The 23,884-nt window shown below is 34.7% G+C and overlaps 1 protein-coding gene across 3 annotated transcripts in view; it reads left to right on the top strand.

Annotated features, from left to right (window-relative positions):
- The window catches only part of CSMD3 (CUB and Sushi multiple domains 3), a 1,201,062-nt gene that overhangs the window by 586,616 nt on the left and 590,562 nt on the right, over nucleotides 1–23,884 (top strand). For all 3 annotated transcript variants that reach the window (XM_035011782.1, XM_035011781.1, XM_035011780.1), the window contains one exon: nucleotides 17,445–17,566. In XM_035011782.1, the coding sequence (XP_034867673.1) occupies nucleotides 17,445–17,566 (122 nt within the window). The remainder of the gene's footprint in view (nucleotides 1–17,444; nucleotides 17,567–23,884) is intronic.

The raw sequence follows: 23,884 nt of genomic DNA, 5'->3' as shown, positions 1-23,884 counted from the left end.
CATGGTAAAACGCTCTTGTCACTTGATGCATTTTGATGGGAAGAATGTCATTGATGTTTTATTTCCCCCATGAATTTTAATGGGAAATAAACCATTAGTGACAAAACTGACTACAGTATACTTCTCTGACACTGTAAAAATTGTGCATTTAAAAACTGACAAGTGCCTTCTTGTGTGTGTGTTTTTTTTTTAAACTATGTTCATTTCACATCTATTACTCACTTAGAAATACATTCTGAAGGCAACTTTCTTCTCTGCTTCCTTAGCAGTGATGATCTAGCGGCTTGGCAAGGGCATATCAGAAGATAGGAGTTCTTGGGGAACTCTCATGGGGAACACTCAGGGTCAATTAGAGGGATTTTTGTTCCGAGGACCTGTCTTTAAATATCTTCTTACAATACTCTCTGGAGGTCAGAAAGAAGGGTAGAGCCAGTGAGAGTCTCATCTCATTTATATAGTCTAGTTTAAAATTACTTTTTAAAAAAGCAGTTGATAGAGACTTTATATTTAAAATCAATACTTTAGATATACATTTTTCTTTCTTCTTTTGAGGAATTCCAAGTTTTCGGTTTCACAGGACCATCAGAAACCAACACGCAAGTGTTGATCACCGGCTCAAAAGTCAGCTTGAAGATTTCCCCAGCAAACACTGAATCATTTAATAAGGTTTTCAAGGTTCAAGTTAAATGCAAGAAGACAAAAGGCACTCATTTCCATAGGTGCTGCCTGGAATTGCTTGAGCAGATTGAGATCTAGAAATAGACCGACACCAGGCAGGTCTCTGTGAGTCACCTCATTTGAGAAAGCCCAAACTTCCTCTTTTCAAATCCCTTGGTGTTTCTCAAGCATACCAGCCAGATCGCTCTGTCTTTAATGATTTGGAAGTGTGCCAGCTCATCTTTCCTCCGGACTTGGCTGCTGAAGGGAGCTTAGAGGCTCAGCGCCATCTGAGTCCAGAGGAAATGAATGGCACAGCTGAATATCATCAGGGTAATGATGGTATCTCATTGCTCTCTAAATCTATTATTTGAGACAGAAATAGAGCAGGGGATTTTCCTGGCATTTCAATTATAAGAATTAGAAGGAAAATGTGAAAAATGTAGGGGCAGTGAGGGAAAGTTTTGGAGAGAAACCCGGAGTGCATTTAACCTTCCCTTTTCCCATTAGTGAATACAATATTGCAAACTAGAGATTCGCTTTCAGTTTTAAAACAATCCATTTCCTAAACGATTTAACTTTCTAAAAATATTCAGTGGAATTAATTTTTGTTAATTGGTTGTCTTAATAGTAGGATTTTAGCGAGGGAGGCAATGTGCCCCAAACCTCTTGCACACTCTGTAAGTCTTCATCTCTAATTCCTGTCACTGCTGTGGTCACCAGTTAGGTTCGGTGCAGGTGCTCCTGATCGGGCCTCTCCTTCTGCCTCTTCCTCCCTCTCCTGTGGCCCATCTGACATGTGGGACAGGAAGTCTGTGAACCAGACATGGTAGAGGAGCTAATGCTTTATGAATCAACTCTTGAACCACAAGGAGATAGGATCGAATAAGTAAGTGTCTGGTTTTTTTGTTTTGTTTTGTTTTTGTTTTGTTTTTGTTTTTTTTTTCCTGCAGTTTCCTCTGCTATTCTGAGAAGCATTTGACAAGTTTTGCCAGAAGTTTCTCTAGGGCTTAATACCAATTATCCTTGGCACAGCCTTGTGTTGTCTTTCCTGCATTCCAAGACTCCTTCACTCCCACCTATTCCTCATTTCTGCTCCCTGAGGTCATATGACCAATTAAACCTCTCCCTAAGGAGCTCTTGTCTCAGGCATAGTTTCTAGGTAACATAGTCTAAGATGTGATTTCATATCCTCCTTTTGGCTGTTCGGTCCGTATCAGATGTTTCCAGTCAAGCCTTACCTGAACTTTGGTTTGAGGTCATAGAATGAGAAGACCTATGCTTGAGGAATATTCAGAAATTTATATTCCCAGAGAATAATCCTAAAGGAAACTCAAGGATAACAGACAATGCTGTTACATTCTTCCCTGGCTGTGTGTATGGCTGTAATCCCAAAGGGAACTCAGATTATTTCCCTAACCCATATGATAGGCATTGTTTGTACTAATCTTCAGGAAATGGTGAAATTACTGATACATTTCTAGGGAATAGATGCTGAAGTCAGTTTCTTAACAATATTTATAGTATGTGTTTTAGTCTGATTTGGTTTGGTTTCAGTTTTATGTTCATGGTGTGTACGTGTGTGTGTGTGCACGTGTTTCCCAGTTCGGTGGTTATATATGCACATGGGGAAAAATGCCAGCTGCTGAAATAATATACTATGGCTTACTAGAGAGGTGAAAATGTCACACGGCTTCCCACCCAGGAGTGCATTATGTACACATTTTTCACTGACTAACAGGATTTCATTACCAGGTAGAACACTAACTGTTGTAAACTGATTTATGGACTAAATAAATGTGATTTTATTACTGTCTTCTTTTTGGTGATCATCTACATGCTGTGGAAAATTCATGACAATCCTGAGTTCTTGGATCATGCAGGCTATTTTTCTACATAAAGACTTTTACGAGTTTATTAGGTAATCAACTGTTTATCCTTTGCAGGCCACATCATCTTTAAAATTTTATTTAATGCACTATACATATCATAAAAATAATATGTAGAAAATGTGGAAAGAATTATGCATTACCTATTTACAAAGCTTTAGGCTTCAAGAATCAGAGGATTAAAAGTGTGTGTAAGTATTGATACAAACAGTGTATATATTAATAAATATTTTCATGTATTCAAACATGAAAAAATATTTAACATACTATAAATGTGCATAAGTAATGATATAGTATTTATATTAAAATATATTCATGTATGCAAATAAAGAGCTACGGTGGCTAATTGGAATTTTTCTCAGCAATATCCTATTTTAATATTACCTCAAAAATAAAACAAAATTGACAAAAATGTAACAAATATTTATAGCATACTAGATAAAAACAGATTTTGGCATATACTTCTGTGAGTTCAAATAGATACTCTTAAGTTATATTCTTTATAAAATTTAAATAATAATAACTAATACACAGAGCTTACTATATGCTGGACAGGCTTTAAATATATCAATTCATTTGGTCCTTTCAATAAACCTCTGCGATACTACAGTATCATTTCTTTCTTACAAATAAAAACATAGATTCAGGGATTCAGTGTAGGCAAATTGACAGTAAAGTTTACACATTTGCATGTGTATTGTCAAACTCAAATCTTTTTACTAACCAATTTGGTCTCAGGGCTAAATTTCTGTAATATGTATATCAAAGATTTGTTTGCAGTTACTCCTTTTTTGTTTTGGTTGATGTCTTTTTTTCCCTTTTTTCCCAACTTTATTAAGGAATAATTGACAAACGCAAGTGTATATATTTAAAGTGTACAGTGTGATGGTTTGATATGCATATACGTTGTGGAATGATTACCAAGGACAAGATAATTCACACACCCATCGTTTCCTAGTGTTAACTCGTGTGTGTGTGTGTATGTGTGTAGGTATACTCTTAGCAACTTTGAAGTGTACAAAGCTGAGTTATTTTAATGAGTCACCATACCGTACATTAGATCTTCAGAACTTATCATATAACTGAAAGTTTGTACTTTCAATATTTATTCTAAATCAATATCAGAAGGAAAAAGGAAGCAGAACCCTGATATTTAGAATATATGGAAGGTACATCCTTTTGATTGTTAGGCATATACAGTTTAGGATTTGATAAATGTTTTTTTTTTTTTTTTTTTAAATAGGATTTTTAAAAAATCTCTAAGAATACCTATTTCAATACCACAAACTATTCACCTATAAATGTCCTCTCTAGCTGGGAGAATTCATGACTTACTTTTTTTTCCTAGGGTAACTTACCAGGCCAGACATAATGTGAGTCTTTCTAATTAGAATGTTGAGTAGATAATGAAATTTATATTATCAGTGTACTTACAAGTAAGAAGTTTATTCCTTCAATAATATGGTTACATTGAGAAGGAACATTGAGAATGCCAGTACATTTCTTGACATGATCCGTACAACTAAATAGGTATGGGGACTATGAAATCTATTGAGAAGAAAGCAACGCAATTTTAAATATGAGCAACAAAAACAGCCTTGTTCTTAATTGTGGTTACATAGAAATTTTTGGTACAGTTTTTAAGAACTTAGAGTCTGGACTCAGAGAGGGTTCGAATCTCATACGCACAAGACAACATGAAATCAGAAGTCTTAGGAAGCAGGAAACAGATACATTTCAAGTGCTTGACAACTTTGCCAGTGGCCAGACTTAGAGCATTACCTTAAATATTTCATTATATCCCATTTTATGATTGACATTAGTTCCTCAGAGTCAATATTAAAAACATACATATACAGCTAGGTCCAGATATATTGTACCCCAATTTTTTTCACGAGTCTAGGCTTTTCATCATCTCCAGTAAGCCTCATCCTGCTCCTTGACATACCACATCCCCTAGTTTGGTGTCACAATCAAGATCCATTTTCTAAGGGTGTCATTCATTCAATAAACACTAACTGACTACCTGCAGGACCAATCATGGACTAATTAGTAGTAATATGTGATAATTGTCCTGAAGGGGCTCACCGTATACTGAGGCAAAAGAATGACAGCAGAACAGAATAAGGTAATATTAGTAATAAATTAGCTTATAAAGATAAAAAGTATGGGAACAAAGGGGAGCAGCACCCTACTCAGGGTGAACTGGGATTGGGGTTACCAGGGAAAATGTCCCAGAGGTGTGCCCACTTAAATTCTGAAGTATGAATGGGGATTAGATAAGTGATAAGGGACGGACCTGGAAAGAAGGGTGTATAATATAGTTTCTGTTAATAAGATTTTTATTACTTCTTGAGTGTCAAAACACTCTATTAACCAACTTTTAATGTAACTTCCCACTGTAATGGAAGCTGAAGTTCATGCCTTATTTCTACAATTCCTTTCACCAAAACTTCTTGGTACAGAATAAAGAGAAACAAAAGAGTGAGGAAAAATCAAAGATATTAGGTAGAATGAAAGATACTGCTGTAAGTTAGTGGCTCCTAATGGGAGGAAGGCAGAATTTTGCCGTGCAAGGGACATTTGGCAATGTTTGGAGACAGTTTTTGATTGTCATAACTTTGGCAGGGGGTTGCTAATGGCATCAAATGGACAGAGAGGTGTTGCTAAACGTTCTGCAATGCTCAGGACAGCCCCTGACAACAAAACAAATAATATCTTGCCCAAAGTGTCAAAAGTGCAAAGACTGCAAAGCCCTGCCCTAAGCTGATAATTGGGAATTATGCATAAACACAAAATAGTGTTAATATCCAGTGTGTTTAGTTTCCTGAAAGGCACACACACAAAAAAAATTAGAGGGCCACTACTTTTTATCACTCACATAGATTGGTACTAATAAACTAGTGATTGTTTCACAAAGTTGAGAGTGATGCTTTCACACCCTGTAACCATTGTGTTTTGCTCAGAGAATGAGGTTTCTGCATTATTTAAAAAGATCTAGTAAGGAGATTCCATGGCATCTTGAACAGCTCATTGTAGTTTTTCTACTCAATGAGTTCTGGAACACTAAATTATTTTCTCGTGTCCAGGTTAAACCACCCTGTAGCAATTTTGTTTATTTCTAACTATACCCTTGCAAAGGAATCTTTAAGAATTTTGGCTAGAAAAATGTTTGTACTGTGATGCAGACAGGTTCAACCAAGGGCTCCTGTGGCATGATAAGTTATTACTTACCAACTTCACCCTGTTCAGGTTCTGGCCTTGAGTTTTGCCAACTCTGAAACTCATCCTCATGTTTGCATGAGGGTTGGTAATATATTGGATTATCGACGTTTCATACTAAGCACTAAGCCCTTCCCCCCCACACACACAAATTTGGAGTGATTAGCAAAATATTAATTTAAAATGACATTAAAGGAGTAGATTAAAGAGACATATGTGATGTGTTATCTTGGATTAGATCCTGGAATAGAAAAGAGGATGTTAGTCTAAAAACAAAACAAAACAAAGGAAACGAAAAACCTGATGAAATTCAAATAAAGTCTGAAGTTTAGTTAAGAGGAATGTACCAGTAATATATTCTTAGGTTTGACAGATACACCATGGCTATGTAAAATGTTTACATTAGGGGAAACTGGGTGGAGGGTACATGGGAACTCTGTGCATGATCTTTGCATCTTTTTTGTGTATCTAAAATTATTCCAAAATATTTTATTTCTTAAAAAAATGGCATTGAAGAGGAGAATAAAATGAACGAATTGATAAGGGTTTCTCATTTTGAAAGCAATTTTTAAAAAAATCTTGTAAATTAGAAGCACTGAAATAATTTGTTGCAATTTTGTAACTGAAATACAATTATGTATAACTGTTTATCATTATGTTTTTAAATTCTCTTATTTCACTGAAATCCTAATCTACTTGTTTTAATTTTACATCAAAGCAAATACGTGGATCAAATATTGCAAATCAGAGAGGTTTGTTGTCCAGAAATAGCTTACATTTTTGGCTATTATAGATTGCTATATCTTAAAATTTTTTTCCAACATTTGAAATATTAAGTATTTCACATAACCAGATTCCTAGCTTTTGAAAAATTAGAAGAACTGGAAAACTTGGCCCACATTCAGAGGTGCCTGAACATTTTAGTAGAGGTTTCCTCCTTTATCCTGGGCATATATTTGCCAGATGGCCACATAACCCCAATTTTTACTTCCCACTCCCAGCCCAATTACCAGGTGGGTCAACTGTGCTTTTGAGCATGTGACATCTGATTTTGCAATTTATATCCCAGTCCTCAATATTAAATAAGTATGGGGTTTTCATATATTTATTAATTTAAATTTTTGAGAGATTTAATTAAGCTAATTTACCTGTCACCATATCAGGATGTAGAAATTATGTTCTGGAGTTCCACTTCAGAAACATTTTTAACCTGTTTATGGGGCTGAAGATGTTTGTTTCACCCAGCTGTTTATTGTGGCAGATAAAGGATAGGTACAGTTTTCTTTTCCATCCAAGGTTTACATAATTTGGGACCACTTTTTTTGTTCTGTTTTGCCCTAAATGATAGCTTTGTGCCAAGACTTTTCTACTTCCCAAATAGTAATTTTTTTTTCAAAACATTGTCTTAGCTTTATATAATGATGCTACCCTTGAGTAGTATAAACTCAAAAGTAATCTTGGTGGTTGACATTCTATAGAATCTTATATTTCATTCCTTGAAATCATGAATAATACTTTTAAAATATCCTTTTGCACAGAGAAATAGACTCTCTTATATATCAGTATTTTTCATATCTAGGATTCACTGACCCAATTCTCAGATGTGGTCTCCCAGTCTTTTTTACTTTTCTATACTTCCCTTTATAAAGATCTTGGATGCCACAACAGAGGCATATTCTGCTCATTGTTAAGCAGGAAAGAGCTTCTAATGAAACCCCATTATTTAGGGAAATGGTTGTCTGTTATGTGGCCTTCATATCATGAAGGACATGTTAAGCCTGTTGGTATAAAGAAAAAACTTGGAGAGAAGATAATATGCCTACCTAACAAAAACTGTTTTGAGATACTTTAAAATTGCTTAGCAACAGCACCAAGATCTAAAATCTAATCACAATAGTTTATAACAATTCATGCAAGCATATTTGAAGAATTCAAAGAAAAATATTAACACTTGATTTGGTTGTTGGATACACTTGAAAAATATATTTTTTTCTAAAAAATACCATATAATCATTTTTTGACATGAGTTGTCCTTCTTTCCCATGCCTTAAATTATGTTGTATTGATGGCCTGTAATTTTTTGAGGACTAGTACTTTATAATTTGACTCCTCAAATTATAGCGAATCATATATATTTATGTCATACCTTGGAGATATTTTGGGTTTGGTTCCAGATCACCACAAATAAAGCAATAAAGTAAGTCAAATGAGTGTTTTGGTTTCCCAGTACATATAAAAGTTATGTTTCTACTATACTGTAGTCTATAAGTATATAAGAGCATTGTGTATAGAAAAAAACAATTAAAAAAGACTTTATTGCTAAAAAAAAAAAGTGCTGTCCATCATGTGAGCTTTCAGGAAGTGTAATCATTTTGCTGGTGGAGGGTCTTGCCTTGATGTTGATGGCTGCTGACTGATATGGGGGGTGGTTGATGAATGTTGGGGTGGTTGAGGGAATTCCTTTAAAAAAAAAGGTAACAGTGAATTTTGCCACATCAATTCATTCTTTTTTTCTACATTTCTCTGTAACATGAAATGCTGTTTGATAACATTTTATTCACAATAGAACTTTCAAAGTTGAAGTCAGTCCTCTAGTACCATGCCCTGCTTTACCAAAGAAATTTATATGATATTCTAAGTCCTTTGTTGTCATTTCAACAATCTTTATAGAGTCTTCATCAGGAGTAGATTCCATCTCAAAAAACCACTTTCTTTGCTCGTCCTAAGAACCAGCTTCTCATTCGTTAAAGTTTTATCATGAGATTGCAACAATTCAAAAGCAATTCAAATATAATAATAATGAAACAGTTTGAAATATTATGAGAATTACCAAAATGTGGCATGGAGATGTGAAATGAGCAAATGCTATTGGAAAAAATGACACTGACAGACTTGTTAGATGCAGGGTTGCCCTGAAACGTCTATTTGTAAAAAAAAAATGTAATATCTGCAAAACACAATAAAAGGATGGATGGCTGTACTTTTAGGTAACTCTGGACTTTTCCTCTGTAGCCTTTTTAGTGATTATATAATCTTGTAATGTGCTGTTTCACGTCTGTCTTTCTCCCCAGAATGTGAGGTACATGAAGGCAGGGCTGGTCCACAACTGCGTGTTCACTAATTCTCATACTGTTGAGTGCATCTGATTTTTTTTTATAATTAGTGAATGACTGAGTTAATGAATAAGTGACTAGGGGTGCCTGGGTGGCTCAGTTGGTTGAGTGACTGCCTTCGGCTCAGGTCATGATCCTGAAGTCCCGGGATCAAGTCCCACGTCGGGCTCCCCGCTCGGCGGGGGGGGGGGGGGGGGGGTCTGCTTCTCCCTCTGACTCTCTTCCCTGCTCATGCTCTCTATCATTCTCTCTCTCTCAATAAATAAATAAATAAAAATCTTAAAAAAATGAATAAGTGACTAAATATGCTATGCCCTTGCATTCAAAACTAAATAGAATCATATTTTTTAAAAATAAGTATATGGGGGGAAAAAAGTACATGACTTGACTTTTTCATTCTTATCTCCAGTCTTCTAGTTTTTAGTTTTTAAATCCATGCTGCTTACAACATCTGGACTGATCAACTTAACTACAGGCACAGTTAAGTGCCTTTCAGCACACCCAAAGTATCCCCCCCTTAGTTTTGACAAAAAACAAACAAACACAAAAAAACAAAAACAAAAACCAAAAAGCAAAAAAACCCCAAAAAGCAACAACAACAAAACCACCTAAAATCCAACAACTTCCTTAGCCTATCATGTATGGCCTTCCTTGAATAGACATTTATTTACCTCTCTAGGTCTACCTAAAGAATCCCCTCAGCTCCAAACAATCTTAGATGTTCTGGGAATTAATTTTCTTAGATACAATATGTTACTTAGTGTATCTGCTTAGAAGTCCATCCTGGCTTCTACTCAGAGTTCATGTGTCCTAACTTTCAACATTCAACTTTGACATCATCTCAAGGATGACATCTCTAAATTCCTAAGCTGCAAAAATGTGCACTTTTTGTGTTCCCATTAACACCTGCTTACCTTTAACACTCGTAACTCATTATTAATATGACCTATTTGTGTTTTTAAGACTTCAAGTGTCTTAAAGGAAGAATTCCATCTTATTCATTTTTGCATTGAACATTCTAAGTCAGTGTTTGGTGTTGAATAACTCCCTCCACGAAAAATTATAAAAAATTATCATCAAAGATTCATTTGACCTTTCACTAGGAGGAAAAATAATTTAGAATTTCAAGTGATATCCAAATTATCCTGAGATGCTTCTTTGATGAATTGCCTCTTTTTCTCACATTTAAATTAGAACACTTAAATTGTAAACTTTGGTCTTCTTTCTTTCTTTTTTTAAATTTATTTATTTTTAATTAACATAATATATTATTTGTTTCAGGGGTACAGGTCTGTGATTCATCAGTTTTACACAATTCACAGCGCCCACCAGTCTTTTTTATTTCTTAAATTTAGGTGTATTTCACTTTAATTATTCTTGAATAAAAAACCTTACTGAGCATTTACTATGTTATATACACTAAGTCAATTTTTTTTTTATCACTAGGAGAGGAAATACATAACATTAAGAAATTCAGTACTTAAATAATTAAAATAGAGTAAGAATGCTCTAATTCAAGTAAGGCTTTGGAAAAATGAATTTTAGCTAGCAGGTTAAGAGCTAAAAAATAATATTCCAGATGAAGGAAACCACATATGAAAAGCTATGTAAGTAGCTTAGAGCATGATGCATTTTGAAATTACAAATTGACTCCTAATGTTTCCTGCCTTTTTCGATGTACAACAGATAGTCTACCCCAATTTTAAATTCTGGGAGGTCTAAAACCTTCTAAAAGATGTCAGTGAGTTTCTTGGGCCAGTAGGTAGAAATTTAATGTTTAACAGTTAATTCTGGCTTTAAATTCCTACTTTCTGATTTTCTGGATTATGTCAATTTTACATCAATTCAAGTAGACACTGTCCCCAGTTTCCTCTAAAGAAAAACAAACAAACAAAAAACCCAGTTTTTAAATATACAAGTGATAACCTACTCAGTTAATCTTCTAGATAATTTGGGAAAGGATGCAGACAGTCTACATCAAAGGTAGACAAACAATTTGAAGCTGAATAATACATACTCTTATCTGTTAAATCCTTTGTTCAATCCGTTGCTTAAATTTTTCCCCGTCTTTACTATACACCATCTTTTCTTTCTTTCTTTTCTTCCTTCCACCAACCCTTCTCTCATGAATGGCCTTAAAAACACTATGGTTCCTAGATATGTTTTGCATAGAAATTCATCTTATTCTATCCTACCACCTCACTGATCTATTTCTTATTGGCAACATTAGATTAAATAGGATTTTCTTTTATTTTTCTCAAAAAGTAAACTGATTCATTAATTCATACAGTCATTTCTATTACTGGTTTAATGCCATATGTCCTCTCATCCTAATACCTATAGGGTGATTCAGTGAAACAAAGAGCAGGGAGAAGCAGGATTGTACGTAAACTTAACCTTCATGACTAGGTTAAATTATGAACAACCAAGAACTAGAAAAAGAAAAATAAAGAATTTCCTTACTTTATTTTTGACTTGAAAAATCTATTATATTTCTCACTTTTAATAGGAATTGCATTTCCTGGGTTTTAATCAGATTTACCTGATCCTGTGCAGTCTGCCTTTTGCTGATTTTCATTCTGTCCCTTTCATGGCATCTCCTCTGTTTTCCAGTTTTCTGCTTTGGGTTCATTTCATTATTATTCCACATTTATATGCTTCCTTTCAGTGAAGACATGGATTAGACTTGCCATTCTTATGCAGATGATGCTCAGATGTATTTGAAGATTAGTCCTAATTGTTACTCCACTTCTGACACTTTATCAGCTTTTCATGAAGACATAGGGACTGGGATGTCCAATTAAATATTATTAAATGGAACTACTTATTGATAGTTCCACACACTGATTTAAGTAGGTTTTATCAGTCACCTTCAGATGTGGGGAGGGGGGTTAGAAGGATAAGGGGGCAGGAGGGAGATGTTTATGACCAAGAGTCCACAGTCTGAGAATTGAGATTGATTCAGAGCTGTTTATCTGAAGCTTAACAACAGGTTTTTGATGTTTAGGTAAATCAGCATTTTTTTTTCTAGCTATATATATTGTATACTGTATTAAACAAAGAAAAATTAAAAACAAAATGAAATTCTGGTGTATTAAAAGTGTTATAACCATATTTCAGGTCACTACTTAAATTTCACGTTTGTGTTTAGATTGTTACAAAGTAAACATCCATGTAGGAATTCCCTTCATAATAAAACAACTCTGTACATGATTTTCTAAACTATTAAGGGGTTTTCTTCCCAGAAAGAAAGTGCAAGAGAAGGATAAAATGTAGCTGAACAGAGTCCTTCAAAACATATGCCAAATATTGTGCAGAAAGACTAAAATTCTGACACGCAACCCAGAAATCTGTACTTATTTAATGGAGTTCTATTTTCTGTGTGAAAACTCCACAATACCTATTTATGCCCATTAAGAGAACAGATTCTCTTCTGGTGGTGTTCTTCTCACTTGTCTTATTTTCCTTTGTCCACTTTGATAATAGATTTCTACCATGCTTCATCCATTTCATTACAGCAAATCTTTTATGCTGTCAGTTGAAAATTAATTCCCAAGCTTGTTTCATTTTCTGGGCATTTTTTCCTACCTAGATAACCGATTCCTTCATTGGAAATATTTTATTTTAATGTATAAAGTATTTTTGTAACAACTTTGGAAATATTTGTTTAAGTTAATATAGCTCAAACTAGACCTCCTATAATTCTATCTTAGAAACTACTTAATTTCCTGAGCCATTTTATTTTCTCAAAGTCAATTTTTCATCAGTGCATTGTTTTGTACTCAAGAACCCATACATCTGCCAACATGGGATGATTTTTTTTTTTCCTAGAATGTCCCTAAATCATTTCATTTCAACCATCTCTAATAGTGGTCACATGTTAATTTTAAAAAGGTAATGTCTTATGAAGTGTTACTGGGGAAATGGGCACCTTGTTATTTTGTACAAATTCACCTTGATTTGATCAGAATGAATTTGTTCTTTATAAGGTTTCTACAAGACCCATTGAAGAAAGGCTCCTAAATTACCAAAGGAGGAAAACACAACTTAGAAATAAAACAAGTATTTTTCTATCACACTTCCTAAGAATAGCCTTCCCTGATCTTTTATCTACTTCCATAGCATTTCTTGATCTATTACCCCCATAGCATTTTATAAATCCAACTTATTTATGGGTGATTTGTACTTATCATTTATAAGTGTTTTTTTTTCTTTATTTTCAAAATAGTTTCCTAGTCTAACACACATTTACAAAGATTCTTCATCACCATGTAGAGATCACTTATTTGATACTCCATGAGAGCTGTGAAAAAGAACTTGGATATCTGTTCCTTTAGTAAACATCCCTGCATTTTGAAAGCCACTGCACCAGGAATTAACAAACAAAGATGAAAAACAAGGCCTTGTCCACAAAAGATTATAAGTGTGTATACATCTTGAAAAACAAAGCATGCTAGAGAATTGCCAAGTAGTGTCACTCAAAGAAGCAGTATGTCCTATCAGAAAGCTGATTCTACTAACTTCAAACCCATCATTGATTGCTATAAATTTTTTATTGCTATGAAATTCTTAAAATGTTTATAACTGTACTTTCTATCAGATCACTAGCATTTAACCACCTTTATACATGTGTTCAAATAAATGTCCTGTGAAGACTACAGTCCATTATAGAACCCTGAATGGAGGAATTAGGAATATTTCTTAGAAAAAGAAGTGACACAACAGCTTGGCTTTGTTTAAATGAATAGAATTTCTGCAGGGGATGTAAGAAGGAATAACATCTTAGACTTGGAAAACATCACAGAAATAAGTGGAAAATTATAAAGGGTATGATACATTCAGAGAAGAATTCTTTTCTGGCACAAGTTGAATGTCTACTGTATAAAATGTACTGGAAAAGAAATCTAGGTCCTCACAGAAACAATTTTATATTTTATATTAGACAGTTTGTAATTTATTCTATAGGAGTCAGAGATGAAGTTTTTAAATGAAGTTAAGTAAAATAATCAAATCTGTCTTTTAGAAAGATAAATATAGTAGCACAAAGGAGGATGAGACACAGAGAAAAATGAGTATAGGGGAGGAGTTAAGTAGCTATTTTTAGTTCAAGAAAAGATGGTGATGAAGTACTGGGTATTGCGAAGAGAAGAAAAGAAGGAAAATGGAATGTTTCAGATGAGAAATACGTAGGTCTTGAGGAGTGCTTTTATGTCTGTATGGAAGGGAAGTGGATGGATGAGTTAAGAGAAGTTTAATTAAAAGCTCCTTTAAAGCGTTTCATAGAATGTATAGCAAACAGAGAGACAATTCCTCCGGAAATAGGAGATAGAAAAATTGGTGATGTAAATTTGAGAGCTATCAGCACAGAAATGACTGTCGTAGTCATAGAAGTGAGTTAGATTAACTATTCAGAGAGACCACTGAACAAAGAAAAATAAGCCATGTAATCAATTTATAATTCTGCTACATATGGGTCAAATGCAAAAACAAGCCAACCAACCAACCACAGGGTCTGGAGCATAACAATTTAAAACAATTAGGTAAAAATCAAGGGAGTTCAGGACTGTGTAAAGGAAGGCAGATAACTTCAAATAAAGCTTATCAATACTTTCCATTACTGCTAAGAGATCAAGTATGTGGAAAAAATGAAGAGATACTATTAGATTTAGCAATCAGGAGGTCATTTCTGGCCTTGAGAAAGCAATTCAATACCCAAATGAGAGAAGTCAGCAGTAATACTTTCAAAAAGTGAATGGGAGAGAAGATGAAGTAGTGCATAAAGAAGATTCATACGATGTTGTAAAGCAATGATCTCACTTATATGTGGAATCTAAAAAAGACAACATTATAGCAACAGAGAGTAGAATTGTAGTTGCCAAAGTCAGGACCACGGATGGTGGGAGAAACAGGGAGATGTTGGGTAAAGGGAACAAATTTCAAGTTATAAGATGAATAACTTTGTGGATGTAATATATAGTATAATGACTATAGTTAATAATACTGTGTCATATACTTGAAAGTTGCTTAGAGAGATCTGAAATGTTAACGCCCCCACATAAACACAAAGTAATTTTGTGAAATGATGGAGGTAACTAACCTTATTGTAATCATTTTACTGTGTATCAAATCATCATGTTATATATCTTAAACTTACACAATGTTATACATCCATTATATCTCAATAAAGCTGGGAAAAAAGAGCCAATTATTAAATATTCAGAAATTTTGTCAGGCCTTGATAACCTGTGGTATGTTAAAATCAGCCAAGGTAGGACTATTTATACCATGGAAATGGAAAAAAAAAAAAAAAAGGAAAAAAGGAGTGAATGAAGGGGAAGAAAATGCTGTAGTGAGCATAGAAGACTTACGGGAAGATAGGTAGTATATTGAAAAAGAAAAATTGGTAACTAATGTTAAAGGAAGACAAATACCATTTGTTATTTTTTCCTTATTACAAAATAACAGTTTTATTACTTAAAATATAAAAATCAGACACAAATAAGAGAAAATTAAAAGTAACCATTTAATACTAAATGACTTAACCACAAGGTATAACCCTCAAGTTGAAGTAAAGTTGTCTGGAGGAGATTTATGCCAAAATATAAGCTAATGGGGGAGAAAAGAACCTAGTAAAGAAAACTATATAAAGAAAGCTATATTTAACATACTAGAGAGACACATGCTTAGTGATGGGAAAGTAAGAGATGAAAGAATGTGAGCTCTAATCCTGCCTCTGCTATACTAGCTGAGTGATCTTGGGCAAATCAAGCAAACTTTGGGGACCTCTAAATTGATATTCAAAGTGATGATAATAACTGATATAGGAAAGATGTTAGGGTTTGCAGCTGATGGCCAAGAAAGAATTCTTGGTCTTTGATGCAAAAAAGTGCTTTTATTAAAGGACAGGGACAGGACACAAAGAGCAGCACTGGGGTCATGAGGAGTGGCCCATTATATACTTTCAAGCTGGGAGGGGGTTAGGGATAGCTTTAGTCTCTAAGGAATTTGGAAGCAAGGTTTCCCAGACCTTGAGGGGGCCAGCTATTGTTGGGAAAAGGTTATTTATTACTAATAAAACCTGAGTCATGAGACCCTTCAGATATATATCTGTGGGTCATATGCTTGAGGGATGATTGCCAACATGTATCTTGGGGGGTAGAGATAAAGGAAATTTCCAAAGGAATTTTTTTTTAAAGATTTTATTTATTTATTCATGAGAGACAGAGAGAGAGAGGCAGAGGGAGAAGCAGGCTCCCAAGGAGCAGGGAGCCCGATGTGGGACTCGATCCCAGGACCCTGGGATCATGACCTGAGCCGAAGGCAGACGCTTAACCATCTGAGCCACCCAGGTGCCCCCAAAGGAATTTTTATATGTCAAAGTACATTCACAGGATCCTGGGGTTGGGCTAAGATTGCCTTTTGCCCTTAGCAAAGTATTACCATCAAGGCAGCTGAGCTCCTAGAGGAATGTCATTCTGCCTGTTTCAAGGACTTCTCAATGGACTGTAAGTAGTAAGAAAATTTAATTTTTCTTTTGCCTTTGTTGCCCACATCAATAATTATGTAAAGTCTTAAGTGCATTGAAAATATATGTACATCAAAAAAAAATATATGTACATCATATATGTACGATGAACTGTTACTGATGAGTTGGAAAAGGATGACATGTACAAGATTTTAATGGAATGAGGCAAAGAAATGCAAATCAAAACTAATGCCAAGAAACCTTGGTGACCGAGAAGGAAGAGAAGACACAGATGCAGTGTGGCCATTCTTTCTTCTTAAGCAGAAGGATTGGAAAAACTGAAGAAATATTGCAATATTAAAATTTGTGGGAATTTATTAAAATTACTTCAGTGCAGCTCTTTTTGTAGTCTGAATGGTCTAATTCACAGTTGTAAGAACAGTAGAAGTAGTTTTCATATTGATGTCTCAGTCTCATATCCTAGGATACTTAATAAATAGGGTTGAAAATACTATCTGGGGTTGCTTGTATGGCTCAGTCAGTTAAGCAACTGCCATTGGCTCAGGTAAGGATCCCAGGGTCCTGGGATTGAGTCCCGCATCGGGCTCCTTGCTCAGCGGGGAGTCTGCTGCTCTTGTGTGCATTCTCTCTCTCTGATAAATGAATGAATGAATGAATGAATGAATGAATGAATAAATAAATAAATAAATAAATAAAATTTAAAAAATAAAGAAAATGCTATCTGGATTGCTTAACCCATGGCTTTGTTTCTTTCTCTTTGTGGATTTTTGTTAACACAGTATTGCATAACTAGACCTCTCTCTAATTAAACTCATCTATTTACAGTTAGAGGATAATTTATAATGCCTCACACTGTTATTCATAACTAATTTTCGATTAATGTTGAAAATATTGAGCTTGTGAACTTTAGGGTATAAAAAATACTCTCACTTTGATAAGTGGCAGAATGCCCTAATACACATTTCGCTGCGGTTATAATTGTGCAATTTTGAATTTAAAGTCTGTTTGCAAAATACTTTATTGCTAAGATTTTGCATGCGTTATAGGCTCACTTTTAAAATGCAATTTCTCTTTTAGTGAAGACGTGTGGCTCTAATCTTCAAGGACCAAGTGGCACCTTTACATCTCCCAACTTCCCATTCCAGTATGACAGCAATGCACAATGCGTCTGGGTCATCACAGCAGTGAATACAAATAAGGTAAGGGAAAACCCTCTGTGGTAGAAAAGCATAATCATAAAGACAAATGCAAAGAGATCATGAGGAAAGTGCAGTAAAGGAAATTCATAACTAAAGTATGATTTCTGCAGTATTTTCTACTTATGCCTTATCTGAACATAAACCTATATGAGAATTTTGGTAAAAGTAAATTTTAAATAATACAGTTCTACTCCCAGTTACTAACATAAATAACAACACATTCAAATTATAAATGAATATTTTCTGAGATAGATTTTTGAAGGTTGTAAGTACGTATTTCTTTTTTTGTTTTGTTTTTTTAAAGAAGCCACGAATCATGGCTTTTCAATTCGTATCTTTTCTGCTTGACCTATCATTCAGATATATCATGTTTTGGTACATGGCTGACTTTTCTTTCAATGTTTTGCTATTACCATAGATCATACAGTTATTCCTTATAAAAAGTTGGTTTTAATGTGGTTGGTACTAATAGAGGATTCATACTATGGATATTTCGAAAGGTTAGATTGTCTTTCTGTTTACTAAAAATGAGTAATACATCTAAACATGCATATGTCACAATACTTCAGATAAAATTATTATGCTGAACGAGTGTAGGAACAGCTGAAAACAGTGAGTTTTCCTGTCTTCTCTCTCTCCCTCTCCTTGTAAGAATACAGAGAGGAGCTAAATAGGCAGAATCAAAATTCCTCTCAGATCATATGATATCTTTTCTGGGTTAGATTAAATAAAGTTTCATAGTAGAGCCCATAAAACTGGTTTAGATTGTAGTTCAAATACTGATTTAGAATTTACTGATACCTTTGATCAAGTCATTTAACCTCCTGGTAATTCTTTTTCTTTATCTATAAAAATGTGGGTAATAAGAGTATGCATTTCATAGTGAGCTGTGAGGAATAAATGAGGTAATAAATACAGAGTGCTTAATATAGTAAGGACTTAAAACACATTAACTCATTGTTATTAGATAAAGTATGTACTATCTGCAAGAATGTTTTAGGTTTTATGTTCATAAAATCTAATCCTGAGGACAGCAGTATGGTTTTAAAAATCAATCCATGGGTCAGTGACATTTATCTCATAGAAAAGCCCTGATTTATGAATCAGAAGAGCTAGATCAGAAGCTTATGTTGTCCCAAACCATCTGTGTAAACTTGGGAAAAATCACTATATTTAAACTTTCAACTACATAAAGGAAATAATTTTACTCACCCAACCTGTGTGATCAGTTCAATTCACCAAATATTTATTTGTCAGATATCTTTTCTGTGCAAATTATGGGTTGTTGAGAAAATTTTTAAAAATCATGAAGTACTTGGGACGCCTGAGTGGCTCAGTCAGTTGGGCGTCTGCCTTCAGCTTAGGTCATGGTCCCAGAGTCCTGGGATCGAATCCTGCATTGGGCTCCTTGCTCAGTGGGGAGCCTGCTACTCCCCCTGCTTATGTGCTTTCTCTCTCTCACTCATTCTGACAAATGAATAGAATCTTTAAAAAAATAAATTAAAAAATAAAAAATCATGAAGTACTTGAAAAATCAAGTAACACTTATTGAACACTTAGCAACATGACAGATACTATTGACAGTACTTTTTATGAATTATTTAACTTTCATAAGACTCCCCCTGTGAAGTAGGTACTTTTATTGTCTGCACTTAACACAGAGGCTGAATAACTTGTCTAAGATCCCGTAGCCAGCAAAGGTCAGAACTGTGTATTTCATAAGATATGTGTTATTTACAAGGATACATCTCACAGGAAGGTGTAAGTATCTTATACCAAGATAAGCATGAAGTAAACTCCTTATAAAGTGTGGAACAAACACATTGTATTAGTCTTGCATTGAGATAGAAATCTTTTTGTGTCATGATAATTACCTGTAATTGTCATCAAAATGTGGTAATTATCTTCTGTTCTATAAGATGTCTGCTTTGCTAAGTTTAATTCATTCTCACTTACTGAGATATCTGAAGTTTCACAGAGGTTGTCACATCTCTCCTTGTTTATCTTACCCAATCTGCCAAACTTTTATCTCTTTTTTTTCTCCTTAAAAAAATCCAATTCATTTTCTAAGGAGGACATAATTACTTTCTCTTCTTTGCTCTTTTTATCAAGTAGCTGACTGAGGACATTAATTTTTGATCTGTTGGTTTACCTCTATTTTAAGATATCCTTATAGAAATTGGTTTTCAAGCATTTTTAACCATGACCCACAGTTAGAATTGTATTTTACACCGTGGCCCAATTCACTCACATACATATACACAGTGCCACAAAATAACATTTTCCCTTAATATATGAATACACTTCTCTGTTTTTTATTCTAATCTACTGTGATCTATTTGTTTTTAAAATATTGATCATGCCTCACTAAATGGATTTTGTGTTGCACTAACAGGTTATAACATAGTTTGAAAAATCCTGTTTTGCTTCTACAGATTCCTAGATCGAACTCCACCTGGATGGCTCAGTCAGTTAAGCGTCTGCCTTCCACTCAGGTCATGATCCTGGGGTTCTGGGATCAGCCCTGTGTAGGGCTCCCTGCTCAGTGGGGAGCCTGCTTCACCCTCTCGTCCTGCTGCTCCCCCTGCTTGTGCTCTCTCCCTCAAATAAATAAATAAAATCTTAAAAAAAAAAAAGAACTCATTTTGGAAGGCAGTTCCTGACATGAACCATAGGCACACAGCTTTCCTAGTCGGTATAAACCTCAATTAACCAAGATGCTTAACCTCAATATCTATAATTTTCTTCAAATATCATTGTTCAAATTTTTCTTTATGTTTGATAATTTTATTTTAATTTCTTTAAAGATTTTATTTATTTATTTTTGAGAGAGAGAGAGAATGAGCATGAGTGGCAGAGGGAGAGGGAGAAGCAGGACTGGATCCCAGGGCCCCGGGATCATGACCTGGGCTGAAGGCAGAGCCACCCAGACACCCTGTGTTTGATAATTTTAAAAGCAATCATGGTGTTCTAAATGTCCAAAACACATATATGACTGGTGGAAAAAACTCTGAGATTTGGAACTGGATGGAACTGGCTTCAGATCCGGGCTATCCCTTTTACTAGTAACACAGTTGTAGGTAGGCGTGATCTTTGAATCCTCTGAACTAGCTTTTCTTTTGCATCTATTAGAGATAATAATATCGTATCATAAAGTTGTTTTACTGACTAGATAAGGAACTATAAAATGTCTGATTCAAAGTAGAATCATTTTAAATGACATTATTGGCAAATGTTGCTATCTCATTAAGAAACATGCTTTTCTTCAGTTATTTGTTAGATTTAACTTATGTATTGATGCAGAATAAAGCATCCATATATACTATTGTCTTCCATCTTTGATTATGTGGTTGATTAATTTACAGGTGACTAAACATTGAATTATAGTCATTTTTTTTAGTTTACAAGCATTGCCATTAAACTTACTAGAAATAAAATATAATGACTGAGCATTACAGTCTTAAAGTAATGTATGTTTTCACAGTCACTTTATACCCTTGCACAAGCTTCTGGAAGGGAATAATTCCGTTAACTTTAGAATGTCAATGATGAACATAATTGAGGGCTTCTTCACAACAGTAAGTTAAAATATTAGAACAAATACTTTAAATTAGCCTGGTCATTGAATTAATTGTTCTTCTGCATTACGATACGCATTTAACATGAGCTCCAAATGTGAAGTAAATACTCTTCTGCCTTGAATTTTCCCTTAATTTTTATGATCTTCCTTGATTTAAGTGGTCTAGTGCATTTGTCTTCAATCTGATGTCTGTGTGTTCTGGGGTACACAAACAGTTCCCAGGGTGTACATGGGAGGGAGAGGAGAGAACTGGACACCCTTTTCAGGTATTCCTCTTTCTAGCACTCTCCTGCTTGAAGACCAACTTCTATCTGTTTATTCTCTTTTATCCCTTTCCTTCTTGTGACTGTCTTCCATAGTTTCAAAAGAAAGTCATATATTACCTTCCCAGCTGAAATGTTAACATTTTACATTATTCGAGTGTAAATAAAATTCCAGAGATCCAGACTAGAAAATTCTACGTGCACATAGTTCCTGAGGGGAGAGTTTGAGAACAAAGAACAAAGCAAAAAAAAAATCACGAAGAAATATTTGAAGGAGGCATTACCTTATTTCATCTAAACAACAAACTTACAGAAAGTTCCATCTCTTGATCGCTTTATGTATGTATGCATGTATTTACCTATCTATCATCCGTCCATCCACCTATCTTTTGATCTATCTATATCTCTGTCTATCCTAGAACTAGAATTTACAGTACATAGAATTATAGAGTAATTTGAATTGAAACACAAAGTCTGACTTTTTGAACACCTAGAATTTCTTTTTTTTTTTTTAAAGATTTTATTTATTTATTTGACAGATAGAGAGAGAGAGCACAAGTAGGCAGAGTGGCAGGCAGAGGGAGAGGGAGAAGCAGGCTCTCTGCTGAGCAGGGAGCTGGGCATGGGACTAGATCCCAGGATCCTGGGATCCTTATCTGAGCCAAAGTCAGCTGCTTAACCAACTGAGCCACCCAGGTACCCCGAACACATAGAATTTCTAATTTGTCTGATTGACTTTACAGTTTTAGCATTTATAATATATAGTTGACATTTTCTAGAAATAAAGTGGACTACTGTTTCAAGCCTTTAGGGAAACTATATTTAAATTATTTGTAAAATTACAGTATAGAACTTGCATCCTTAGCAGCTACTCACACTTAGAAACAAACAAACAAAAAAAGATGTCTATTTAAAACTGTAGGAGAAGGGGCGCCTGGGTGGCTCAGTTGTTAAGTGTCTGCTTTCGCTCAGGTCATGATCCCAGGGCCCTGGGATGGAGCCCGCTTCTCCCCCTCCCACTCCCTGTGCTTGTGTTCCCTCTCTTGCTGTGTCTCTCTCTGTCAAATATATAAATAAAATCTTTACAAAAAATTAAAAAATTAAAAAAAACTGTAGGAGAAAATATTTGTTAAAATGCTTTGACCTATGTCTACAAAATTGTTTGAAGGCTGTCTAGACCAGCATTATCCAATAGAAATATGTGAGTCACATATAGAATTTTAAATTTTCTAGTGGCTTCATTTTTTAAAGATGAAATTAATTTTAATGTTATATTTTATTTAACCAGAATAAAATTATTAATGAAATAATTTACTTTTTTTTTTCATTTTAAATCTTTGAAATCCAGAATGTATTTAACACTTAAAAGACATCTCAATTGAGATGAGCCACATTTCTAGTACTCGATAGTGACACGTTGCTGGTGGGGCTACCATATCATACGGGGAAAATATCGACAATCACCACAGAGAGTTTGATTCTCTGCTTTAGGGAATATGAGTGGTGACGACGGTTAGTGATTAGTCTTAGGGAGAATAAATATCCCATTGCAAGGGAATTGCTTCAAGTGAAGTTTTTGTAGGGACTTCAAGGGAAAGGAAAAAGGGATGCTCCCATTGGCAACCTGGGATTTAGCTTTTCCTTCCTTCTGTGAACTACCCCATAACTTTATTTAGTTATATTTTTTTTAATTTTTTACTTAAGTTTGCCAAAATAGTTTTCTATTATTTGTCACTAAGGAACCGTGAGGCAGGGGGCTAATGATACAGTCATCATTTTTATTGTCTCTTGACCTAGTATAAAGAATCTATTGAAATATTTAGCTCTCCTGTTTGCTCTCTAATACATTTTCCCATATCCTGGAAATTGGTTATATGCTTATTTCCTCTATCTTTGGGATAAGAGGGGTCTAGCTCTTGAAAACATATGGCAATGTTGGATACCTTTACTCTAATTTCTTGGATTTCTAATAGTCTTTTGAGAAGTGGGTCTTCTAATGTAAACATAAATTAATAGTAATGTCAAAATAATTTTTTTTTTAATTGAATAGTTCTTCAGTATAATGTGCAGAACTGAGATAAAAATGTTGTAGAATAGAATTCTTTCTGGCTTTTTGACCAGGTCTTTTTCTAATTTTAAAGGGATGCACTTTTGGGGTGCCTGGGTGGCTCAGTTGGTTAAGCGACTGCCTTCAGCTCAGGTCATGATCCTGGAGTCCCGGGATCGAGTCCCGCATCGGGCTCCCTGCTCAGCAGGGAGTCTGCTTCTCCCTCTGACCCTCCCCACTCTCATGCTCTCTCTATCTCATTCCCTCTCTCAAATAAATAAATAAAATATTTTAAAAAAATAAATAAAAATTAAAAAAATAAAAATAAAGTGATGCACTTTTATCCACACTGGATAACTGTTTGTAAGAATAATACTGATGTCGGGGCGCCTGGGTGGCTCAGTTGGTTAAGCGACTGCCTTCGGCTC

The sequence above is a fragment of the Mirounga leonina genome, unplaced genomic scaffold (genome assembly GCF_011800145.1).
Source record: "Mirounga leonina isolate KUSES-001 unplaced genomic scaffold, KU_Mleo_1.0 Mir_165, whole genome shotgun sequence".
In the NCBI taxonomy this organism is placed as follows: Eukaryota; Metazoa; Chordata; class Mammalia; order Carnivora; family Phocidae; genus Mirounga; species Mirounga leonina.
Note: the sequence above shows the minus strand (reverse complement) of the source record. Positions and strands in the feature narration are given on the sequence as shown.